The 12,172-nt window shown below is 40.4% G+C and overlaps 1 protein-coding gene across 8 annotated transcripts in view; it reads right to left on the bottom strand.

The window, feature by feature from the left end:
* Positions 1-12,172, bottom strand: part of DMD (dystrophin) — a 1,921,612-nt gene that overhangs the window by 123,320 nt on the left and 1,786,120 nt on the right. For all 8 annotated transcript variants that reach the window (XM_041000021.1, XM_041000029.1, XM_041000033.1 and 5 more), the window contains one exon: positions 11,469-11,530. In XM_041000021.1, coding sequence (XP_040855955.1) covers positions 11,469-11,530 — 62 coding nt within the window. The remainder of the gene's footprint in view (positions 1-11,468; positions 11,531-12,172) is intronic.

Raw genomic sequence — 12,172 nt, 5'->3', positions numbered from 1 at the left:
ACCTCAAAGCTTATGATGAACTCAATTTTAAAAAGAGCTTATTTTGGCACAAAAAATTCGAACGTCATGCATTACATGCTTTCCATGAACTCTTAACACCCCCTCATATGCTTTAATGTTCAAAAAATGAGATCAGAAACAATTTCATCCCATCAGAAAGTCATTTTTTTTCTATAACATTTTAGCCTGCTGCCCTAAATTTTACGATCCATAATGCCTGAACATTCCTAAATGTTTATTGAAGCAAAGAACCAATGAGCAGATAAGCCCATGAAAAGATGGGCCCAGCACAATGTTTTCCACATTTTTTTTCTTTTCTTTGTCACTTCAATTTCAAATCCACACTGACAGCTTTTTAAAGGACAAGAAAGAATTAGCTATTTTAGCTATTTCTTTTAGGACAAAATTGACTCTAGAATAGTTCACTGGGTTTTCTTAGATATTAAATTGCCAATAAAATCTACAACTTCATTCATATTCTCTATTTTTATTACTATGAGGTTTTTGATCTTGCACTTCCTGGAGAGATCTCTCCCCAGAGAGTTCTATCTTGCCAGTTTAATAACCTGCCTTAGGAAAACATGACATCTATCCTTCTGTCGTACTGAGTGGTGTCTGTCTACTTCCTCAGCAAAATCATTCTCCCCTGCTCTGTTATGCTTCACTACATGAATACTTATTTATTCAGAAGCTTCCATGTACTAGATTTTGGTGACAAAATTCAGGGAAAGTTTCTGCTTTAAGAAGTTCATTATTTAGTCTTGAGCACAAACAACTGTAAACCATTCAAGTACAATTCTCAACCACTGAGGAATTATCCTTTCTGTTTTGACTTCTGATTTTATTTATTTTTTTTACTCCCACCTCCTCTTTCCCTGTTTTAGGTTAGCTTTCTTAGAGCCCAGGGTACCCTAGTATTGTCTTATCTAAGTCACATAAAGCTCACAAAGTCCTTGGAAAGTTTTTCAGGCTTTGTATATATCTCATTTCCTATATATTGGCACTGACAGTTGGCAGCCTTGCCATCACTTTTAAAGATTTGTTTATTTGAAAGAGAGGAAAAGGAAGATGGAGTGGGAGGGAGAAGAGGGAGTCAGAGGAGGAGAGGGAGAGGAGGAAGGGGGAAATCAAGTGATGTATCTTCCACCTGCTAATTCCAATGCCTGCAACAACCAGAGCTAGGCTAGGCCAAAGCCAGCAGCCAGGAAGTCCATCTGAGCCTCAGGTGGCAGCAGGAGCCCAAGTACTTGGGCCATTCATTAACCAGTGCCTTTCCAGGCACATTAGCAGGAAGCTGGATTTGGAGCAGAGTAGCTGGGACTTGAACCAGCAATCTGATATGGAATACCAGCATCAGCAGCTTAACCCACTGTTCCAAAATGCCCGGTCTACATCATCATTCTTGGTACCTCCTCTACTTGGGTCACTTGTTTCTCAGAGCCATTTTCTGTCCTCTCCACACTCTACTCTGTATTACATAACATTTTCCTGCTCCCTTACCCACTGGCTTTCCGGACCAGTTTTGCCAAAGGCTGTCACTAGAGGGCAGGAAGACTAGAAGTGCTAGGCTCTTTCCTCCTAATTACGTGTCCAATAAAAAATTCTACCAGTAGCTGTGCCTTCTCACTGGCTCCACTCCCTCCCATCAACAACCCCAGAGAGATCCCAACTGGCTCCAGCTCCAGTTGGATGATTCCGGGTATGTGGGGCTCTGCTACTGTCCCTTCGGCCCTGATTTAATAAAGGTTTTACAGTCTGTTTAGCTTCTTAAGCTCTTGTATCCTCAAGTAACAAAGTTCCTGCATTGAATTCCCTCTGAAATAACTGGAATGGTTTCTACTTTGTGACTGGTCCCTGATTGGTAACATCAAAACATTTACATGATGAAGAGGTTCATCTCACACAACATGATACTGACTGGATCAACTACTGCTCAACTTTCTTGGTGAGTTACATGTGGTATAAATATATACTTGACAGCTTCTGTAGGATCACTTTAAACTCCGTGAGCTGTTACATATTAAAAACAACAAAGGGCCAATGCTGCGGCACAGAGGCTTAAGCCTCCACTTTTGATTCAAGCACCCCATATCTGAGCTTCTCTGCTTCAAATCCATTCTTATGCTAACACACCTGGAAAAGGAAAGAGATGGCCCAAGGACTTGAGTCCCTAATCTCCATGTGAGAGCTCCTGGTTTCAGCCCAGCCTAGCCAGGTATTCAAAGGGGCTACTTGAATATGTGAAGCAAAGAACTGATGATCTGTCTCTCCCTGTCACTCTACTTTACTATCCTCACTCCCAATTAATAAGTATTTGTTTTGGAAAGGGAGATTTACAGAGAGGAGAGACAAAGATCTTTCATTCACTGGTTCACTCCCCAAATGGCCACAGCCGAGCCAATCCAAAGCCAGGAGCCAGAACCCAGGAGCCTCTTCTGGTCTCCTTTGTGGATGCATAGGCCCAAAGACTTGGGCTATCCTCTGCTGCTTTCCCAGGCCTCAAGCAGGGTGCCCAATCGGAAGTGGAGCATCAAGGACAAGAACCAGCAATCACATGGGATGCTGGTGCTTGATGGTGGAGGATTAGCGAGTTGAGACATCACACTGGTCCCCTGTCACAGCACTTTTCAAAAATCTCTCTTTATAACAGCAGCCGTCTTTGACTGGTTTGAGAAACACTGCTCTGAAATGAGTTGAGGAAGAGTGGGCATTTGGCTCAGTAGTTAAAGACAAACCACATGGCAGGTCAAAGCACAACCACCACCGCCCAAGTTCCAAATTCCTGCCAAAGGGTACCCCAAAAGGCAGCAAGTGACAGCTCAAGTCCTTAGGTCCCTGCCTCCTACATGAGACTGAGACAGAATTCTAGGCTCCTGGCTTCAGCTGTAACCAGCCTCTCCTGAGAGAATAAACCAGCATATGCAAGAGCTCCGTCTGTTTCTCTGCCTTCCAAATAAAGAAAAATTAAAATGAACAAATAAACATGAGGTGGTTTTTTTGCATGACCAGAATGCAAAATATGAAATATCACAATCTCATCAAAATTAATATTTAAAAAGTATGGCAGAAATCTATAGATCTATAAATTGCACACACACACACACATATATATAACATTTGTCCCAGTTACATAAGTTGCAATTCCTGAGGGGGCACGAGGACTTCCCTGGAGTTACACTAGCTATGAAGACTTTGTGGAATGGCAAATTCTGAAACACTGTCACGGAATATAACCGATTCATAAATAAACTAATGATTCATCCACTGTGTCATAATAGTGTCTTTCAGAATATTTTTAGGTCATTTTATTACTACCACAGAGGGTATGGTCTTGAAAACTCACTATCTATTTTATGTGCCTGTTCTGAGTGCTCTGAATCTCTTTCCAGCAAAATTGCAGCTCCCAAGAGACATACAGAGGTAATCAGACTTGTGTGCTTAAAAAAGAAATATTGGAAATGTCTGAATAAGAGCCTTTTTCTCACAGCTGCAGGTGTAACCTTAATGTTCCTATTACCAGGATCAAGTAAACTATAATTTGGCAGCTCTTTTCAATTGCAAACCAGTAAAAATCTGAGAGACAATTCTTTTTGAGCTTCTTTTGGAAATAAGCTGTGGGAGAGACACTTCAGAAATAGCTCTTTATTTATGGTCTTCAATGAGTTTCCAAATTATTTCAACAAGAAAAAGTGTAATGTAGAATGTTTTATTAAAATGCTGTGAATTTTGACTTGGAAATTACATTTCTATTTTACAGATGGGGAAATCAGTTGACCCTAATGAAAGCCAAGGTTTTTTTTTTTTTAACAAGTTGGCTAGTAGAAGGCAGAACATCTGTAAAAGCCTTAATGTCTTATATACTCTATTTTGCATATCTGAGTAAATCTCTTTTGCTAAGTTTGTCAGAGATGGAATAAAGAATGTCATTTGGGTTTCCACAGCTTAGTTATGCTGATAAAACAGTTTCATAAATCATAGTAGGAATAATGGGTATTCCTTGGAGAACAGTGAACCGGGAATCATAAAAACATGTGTTCTGGCCCTGGGTTCCTTGTCTTCTATTCACATGTCACTATAAATAAGTCAAAGCAAGCCTTGGACTTCAGCCTATTTCAATGCAGACGGAAAGATGGAAACAGTTGTCTCATATACTGATTTAGTCACATTATTTTCATAATCAAAGACAGGAAGTATACCCGTAGGGATGACAGGATAAAGGATGTGAAATTGAAATTTATCTAAAACCCAGTCATATGTCAACTAATTCACAGCTGCATGTGGGTTAAGCACAGGTTATTTTTGAAAACTCCTTGCACATCATAAAGTACTACACAAATGAAAATACAATTGTCATCAACATGATTACCCTATCATTCCTACCTCCTGTCTGATGACGACAGAGGGAAACTGTGGTTAACCAGATAGTATTTACACAATCGTGCCATACTTTAGCCACGAGTTAGGTAAAAAAAAAAAAAAAACAAAAACAAAAAACAGGCTTTTCGAGATGGGCTGATCATGGCCTAAGATAATATATCAGAAAAACTAAGAGCTAAGAGCAAGGGACCAGTCCAAGGTCATATCCTGGTTGGCTTGTGAATCCAAACATCCCTTCCAGTTCAAGGTATTATGGCAATAGAAGATCAAAAGGCAGACATCTTAACACTTAGTAATACTTCAGGAACTAGAGGCAAGAGCCAAGCAAAACTAAATCTTGAGTAGCTTAGTGGAGAATAGTTTCCTTTTACAAAATATGCTGAAAAAGCTTTAGAATCATCTCCTAATGCAAAAGGAATTCCTAGACATTCAGAATCCTGCCATTTCTAATCTAAGAGCATCCTCAGGAGGGAATACTTAATGGAATGTAGAAAAGCCAGCAAAAGAGAAACAGAATGAGCATACATCTACACTATTCCTTTCCTCTTTGGCAAGCAGCAAAGGAGTACAAGGGTTTCTGTGGCCATGCTCCAAACTCTGTTAGCAACAATTTTTATTAATAAATAATGTCATTCATTCATCTGGAAGACCTTAGACTCTTAATTAGGATTTAAACTAGTACTCAGAACTATGACTGCCCAAGAATCACACCAACCTCAGACCATCAGTCCCTGAAACTAAACTCTTGTCTTAATAGTTGGGATCTCTTTGCAGGCAGCCGACATAGGGCATTGGACTGCTTTCCAATAGCAAGGGTTTCCAAGACTAGTTTTCCTAAGCATTCCTTCAGCATTGATAAATCCATTCATGAACACTGAGCACTTTTCCATCATCCAATGATGGCATCATGATGGATAACAGGGGCTCCAAACACTGGGCAACAGGAAAGACATCAAACGAATATCCTGCAGGAAAAAAAAAATTCCAGGGGGTCAGGGAGGGTATGCATTTGGCTTGGCTGTTCACATCCTGCTTCAGCAACGCATATGCCACCCCAAGGATCTGACGTTTGGTCTTGAGGCTTCAACTTGTGCCAGCCCTGGCTGTTTTGGACATCCGGGATTGAACCAGAAGATAGGATGTTCTCTCTCTCATCTCACTTTCCCTCCCTGCCTTTCAAATAAATAAGATATATTTTTAAAGGGCTACAATGAAGGACCAGGAAATCAGAATAAGTATTACCGAAACATATAATACATGTGGATTTCTTTTGAGAGAGACAAACACTCCCACTGGGTGGTTCTCTCTCCAAATGCCTGCAATGGCTGGCGGCCAGGAACTCAATCCAAATCTCCCACAAGGCTGGCAGGGCCTGAAGCACTTGTATCAGCAGCACTGCCTCCCAGGGTCTGAACTGGCCAGAAGCTCAAGTCAGGAGCAGGCGGTGAATAGGGAAGCCAAGCTCTGTGACACGGGATGCGAGGATCCTCATGGGCATCCTAATTGCTAGGCCAACCAACCAACCCACTCACGCACACACGCGTTTGCGCGCACACACACACACACACCCAGTGTATCCAGAGCTTCACTGCTGGTTTGGAATAGTTACCATTCTGAAGCTTAATGACTCTCCACATTTTCCTATTTTTGATCCATGTGTCTCCTTCGTAAACTGCTATTCTTACACTTTACTGATGGTATAGCTAATATAAAAAACTTACACAGTGGTTTAGAAAGCAACTGAGGGCACCACACATTGATTCTACCATATTAACACACACCTTACAAAACAGACTACTTTTTAAGAGTATTTTTAAGGAACACATCAGGGCCCGGAGTAATGGTGTAGTGGTTAAAGTCCTCGCCTTGAATGCACCAGGATCCCATATGGGCCCCGCTTTCTATCCAGCTTCCTGCCTGTGGCCTGGGGAAGCAATTAAGGACAGCCTAAAGCCTAGGGACCCTGCACCTGCGTGGGAGACTGGGAAGAAGCTTCTGGCTCCTGGCTTCGGCTTAGCTCCAGCCGTTGCCACCATTTGCGGAGTGAGTCATCAGACGGATCTTCCTGTCTTTCCTCCTCTCTGTATATCTGCCTTTCCAATAAAAATAAATAAACCTTTTTTAAAAAATAAAAAATAAAGGAGCACATCAGACATGTAGGGGAGGGAGGGGTGAATGTTCAATTTCACTGATGCGCCCAGCGTGGTGGCCTAGCAGCTAAAGTCCTCGCCCTGAAAGCACCAGGATCCCATATGGGCCCCACTTTCCATCCAGCTCCCTCCTTGTGGCCTGGGAAAGCAGTTGAGGACGGCCCAAAGCCTTGGGATCCTCCACCCACATGGGAGACCTGGAAGAGGCTCCAGGCTCCTGGGTTTAGATAGGCTCAGCTCCAGCTGTTACAGCCATTTGGGGAGTGAATCATTGGAAGAAGGTCATCCTCTCTGTCTCTCCTCCCCTCTGTATATCTGACTTTATGATAAAAATAAAATCCTTTGAAAAAAAAATCAATGATGCACCTATTGACCTAGACATAAACTGAGTGCAAAGGACAGATGTTGAACCATATAACTGTGCCTCATGTAAATCAATACTATATTAGTATTTCAATTCACTTTCAGAGCATACTATTATCTAGCATCTACTGATTTTGTAAATGCCTGTCAGCACCTTAAAAGAGTTTTGGGTTTTAAATGATCATGATAACCAAAAGACATTGTTTCACATTTGTAAGTACACTAACAGAAGGTGAAATTCATCTCATGAACCAAGCCTACTCATACATGAAATGGACCACAAAAAAACATACCCTCAAAAAATGAATGGATGGCCTGCTACAGGCCATCCAGCAGCATCTCAAAAGCATCCTACACTGAGCCCCTAAGTTGGGGTGTATTGCATGACCTCTTCCTGTTGCCTGTTTCCCAGGAGCGGGCATTTTTAATCATTTTTGTTTATTTTGAAAAGCACACCAACGAAGACACAGATCTTCCATCCACAGGTTCCTTCCCCAAATGCTCACAATAGCAGGAGTCGTGCCAGGCTGAAGAGCCTCCAAATCCATGCTAGTTCCCCACACCGGTGGCAGGGACCCAAGCACTTCTGCCATCAGCTGCCTCCCAGGGTGCAGATTCTCAGGCAGCAGGATCAGAGGCTTGGCAAGACATGAATCCCAGAACCCTGATGTGGAATACAGGGACCCCAAGTGGCAACGCTTTGCCACTATCCCCAACACCTGCCAGAACATACCTCTTGGAAAGATAACAATCACAGCAAGCTGGGCAACAACCTGCCCTATCCTTAGCCCCAAGAAAGAGAAAAACAAAATTCCAACATACTTTTGGTCTAACAACCCGTCTTAAAGATAAGAACACAAATAGTAGGTGTGGGAAACTCAGGTTTTTTATATTCCATTTACCTGATAACCACTCTTTGACTAACAGGGGTATTTGCAGAATAATGCAGTAAGAAAACTATTTTCAAGTTGTTGCTAGTAACCACTCCTGAATGAAAATCCAAGACAAGGTGTTTGCCAAATCATTGACTTGACATAAACTTTTTTAAAGACACAAATCCCTAATGACTGTAGGTCAATACTGGGAACATTTCAATTCTATATCATATCTCCTTTTGTTTAGCCTAATAACATTTCCATCAATTTGAATTTTTTTCACAGGCACACAGCCCAATCATGTACAAAAAATACCAATATTTCTAACATTTGGTGAAAATCTTCTATAAAAAGCCATTTGAGATCTGGGAATAATCTGAAATTCTCTAACATTGTTTTTAGTTGTATTTTTAGTAAAAAAAATTTTAGTATATTCTCTTTGATATTTATTTTTTAAATTTTTAGTTTGAGATTTTTATTGTTTATTTTTTATTTTAAAGTTAAAATATTCTATTTTTATTTTAAAGATTTTATTATATTCTCTTTGATACTTATTTTTGATTATTTGAAAGATAGGAAGAAAAATGACTAAGTAAGAGAGAAGCCATTGCCTCAAATGTCTGCTGCAGCCAGGACTGGGTCTGGTCAAAGGCAGAAGCACAGAATTCAATTTAGATTTCCCACATGGGCAGCAAGGAACCAGGTACCTGGCCCATTTCCTGTGCGTGTCCGGGTACACATTATGGGAAGCTGGGGTTGGAAGCATAGATGAGAATCCATGCAAACCAGTAAGGGATGCGGGCATCATAACAGCTGTACCAAATGCCCAAACCTACTTCATTTTATAATTAAAAAACATAAATACCAACCTCTCCACCACTAAAATTTTTTAAAGTTTGCTTTTTCTGTGACTGGACACATTTTGAGTCCAAAAATTCATGAAATGATCTCCTTGGGTTCAAAGCTACTTGTTAAAGACCATGAAAATCAGGATGTTAAAACACAATTCTCATGAATAAATGTGTGTTGGGATGTTGGTGCAACTGCTTATTTTTGTCTGTCATGGGTTCTCATTGGTTAACAAATGACAGCATTAGGGACATGAAAGAATAAGATGGGGCTGCTGTGGTTTGGATCTTTGGATGATGAATGGTGCCCAAAGACTCCTGTCCTTCGTGGTTCTGAAAAGCAGAGGTGCTGCAGCACCATCTACCATGATGGCTGCTGGCTGACGTGTCACATGTGCAGCACGTAACTGTAGGCCCTCAAGAAATGTGATGTCACATCACAATCATTTAGACAGTAGTCCAAGGAGTATCTGTATAATACTGGAAATATCACTACTAAAATTGAAAAGCAAACTTCAACACCTAGTTCATTTGTAAGACATTGATTATAAGACTAGCAAGAAATAGCAGTCCAAAGGGGATTATAATTGGTTACACATTTATGAGGGCTACATTTTATTATATGCAATGATACCTCAATAATCTGTTTAAAAGATTAAGCTTGCAATATGTGAACACAACCATGCCCTGTAGCTATAAAATACTACATTTTCCAATACTGAATGATTTTTCCAAGGTCATATAAGCCAGGGCAGATTACCAGCTATGAATTTACCATTACTTTCAAACTATTAAGAAGCCTTTTGAGATATGATTGTGAATTTAATTGCAATTAAAGATGCAAACATCTATTCACTGATAGTCCATAATTAGTTTTTTCTCCATCCTGTTTACAGTCTCTCGCTGTAGAATAGAAGGTGGAAGTGAATACAATGAAGTGAAACTACAGCAGTTGTAGATTTGTGAAAAACAGGTTCTAAAACAGGGTGTAAAAATGTGTTTTTGTAGAAAAGTGTTTGAGGTGTACTCGATTCTTAACCATTACTTAACTCCAAGAGGTGACTTGTGAATTCTTTGCATTTTTTCATCTTTTGTTAGCCAATTTTTAAAAATATGAATAGTAATATACATGTAATATAATGTAGCAATGATTTTATTACTTTACACATATTTTTTGAAAGGCAGAGACCCCCCCCCCCCCATTTACTTCTTCATTCCTCAAATGCCAGCAACAGCTCTTGAACCAAGCCAAGACGAGGACCTAACCCAGGCGGCCGATGTGGGTGGCAGGTACCAAGCGACTTGAACTATCATCTGATTGCTGGGGCGCACATCAGCAGGAAGCTAGAACCTAGAGCAGAGCTGGGATTTGAACCTAGGAACCATGACATGGAAGATGAGCATTCCAAGCAGCATCTTAATCACTGTGCTAAACTCCTGCTCACCATTATTTTTTTTAATTAAATTAAAATACTGTGCTGGGAATGGTTGATGCTCCCAACAAGTTGAAATTGGCTCTTTAACGACAAATTTCTAGTTTCTCTTGAAAAATCAGAGGGCCTGACAGTTCCAGGCTCCAAAAGGCGGCTCAGCCAGCACTACAGCTTGCAGCTCCTGCCGACGCCCTTTAGCCTGCCCTTTTCCAAAATGCAAGCATTTGCTTCCCACCTGTGGACCCAGCAGCTCATGCTGTAAGCTGAAACCCTTCTGTAGGCACTGAAAAGTACACCTGAAGATCAGCTGGTCCCAATTTTACCTAACTTTGCAAAAGTTTACATCCTTAGTGCTGGAGCGATATGAAAGGACTTACAACGCATGGGATATATCCAGTTAGAATTCTGAGAGACTCCTTTTCACTCTTTTTATTTGTAGATTTTCTATTTCTTAGCAGAGGTACACATCATTTCTCATTAAAGAAACAGTTTAACAAAGCAAAGCAAAGTTCTCTGGTTAGACCTTCCTGAGTCCTTGGTGTCTAAGTACAATTCCTTCATTAATGGGAGCCCCTGGCAGAACACACACCCACATTGAGCAATGTGTGCAGAATGTATGGTAAAGCACTTTGATTCCCTTGAGTTTTATCATGGAACTTTAAATTCAACAATTTTACCTCATGCATTTTAGTCCGTAAGCTTATCCATCTGTAAAAATGCGTAAAGTAGAAATGACTAGCTTTTTTGAATTAAAGACATTTCAACAAAAAAAGTAGCTGTAAAAAGAAAATTCATTTCAGAATACACCCTACATACCTAAAATGACAGATTGGACCATCATCAACAAATGCTAAAGAGATTGGTGTTTTCACCATATTTGAGCACATGTGTCTACTCAAAAAGTTCCAACTCACGAGGAGAAAAATTTAATAAATTAAAAATATTGTTTCATATAAACACAAAACAAAGTATGTGAGAGAAACCGTTGAAACCTTCACACTCCTGAACCTGGGAATTCTGAGTCCTGGAAATGCAGCAGAAACTTAACTCCTACAACATCTGTGGCTTGGCAATAGTGTTGTATCGCTTTCATACGGAAGAAATCAGTAAGAATAGCTTGAAATAATTTTTGTTCTTCATGGGAAAAAATGTTGTAAATTACAAATATTTTTCCATTCATTTAGGCAGCAAAGAAAACTATGAAGACTTTTAGGGCATTGCAAATATGTTGGCTTTTCAGCAATCAATGGAACTATAGATGTTAAAAAAAAAAAGCATACCGATTGTCAATTTGGAATATAAAGATGTCACTGCCATAAGCAAGTGATGTATTAATATAACAAATCATTTGCATACTACATACAACTTTATTCCACAAGTCAATTATTATTAAACTTGGAGAAAAGATAACCATGGCCTTACCTAAAGACTGGTAGAGTTCAGTCATTTTGGGATGGTCCCAGCAAGTGGTCTGGGTCTCATGGCTGAAACACAAAATGTAAAAGACACTTCAGAATTTGCAATGTGAAGCAGCGACAAGGACGCGCAGCAGCCACAGCGTTTGCTCTGGACCTTTTCGGCACCTGTTCCCGGTGAGCTGGCCACAGGATCCCAACAGCACAGAGGCCCTTGTCGCTGCTTTCAAAGGGAAAAGCAGGTTGAGCATTATCAGGCTCCAGAATTTGTTTCTTTCTTTTGGTATTCACAAATCCACCACACTTATGCTATAATAAACTGACCTTGCTATGCAATCAATAGTCGAAGATCAGGATTTATATCCCTGCCTGGTGTGGAAAAGGCACAAATACCTGATGTGGTATTTGTCGTTCAACTCTGTGGAAGAGACACTGGACATTCGTCAGTAAAAATAAATCACTTCTCATTTGTTTTCTCTGTCCTTGACACTTTACTGCTTCTCCACATGCAGATCTCAGCTCTGACAGTTACATTTCATTTCAGCTTATACAGCCTCGGACTAACACACTCTCCCCTCCTCCTTCCCCTTACTCTCAGAATGTCTTTTAAACTCAGTACGCATCTACCACTACACCTCTTTCTGTATTGACTTGGGCCTGATAAAACAGTCACAGTTCTCTCCACTTCTTGAAATGTGGTTGCCTGCTACT

This window comes from Ochotona curzoniae, unplaced genomic scaffold (assembly GCF_017591425.1).
Source record: "Ochotona curzoniae isolate NIBS_2020 unplaced genomic scaffold, NIBS_Ocur_1.0 contig_1274, whole genome shotgun sequence".
In the NCBI taxonomy this organism is placed as follows: domain Eukaryota; kingdom Metazoa; phylum Chordata; class Mammalia; order Lagomorpha; family Ochotonidae; genus Ochotona; species Ochotona curzoniae.
This window is presented reverse-complemented; position numbering and strand designations above follow the sequence as displayed.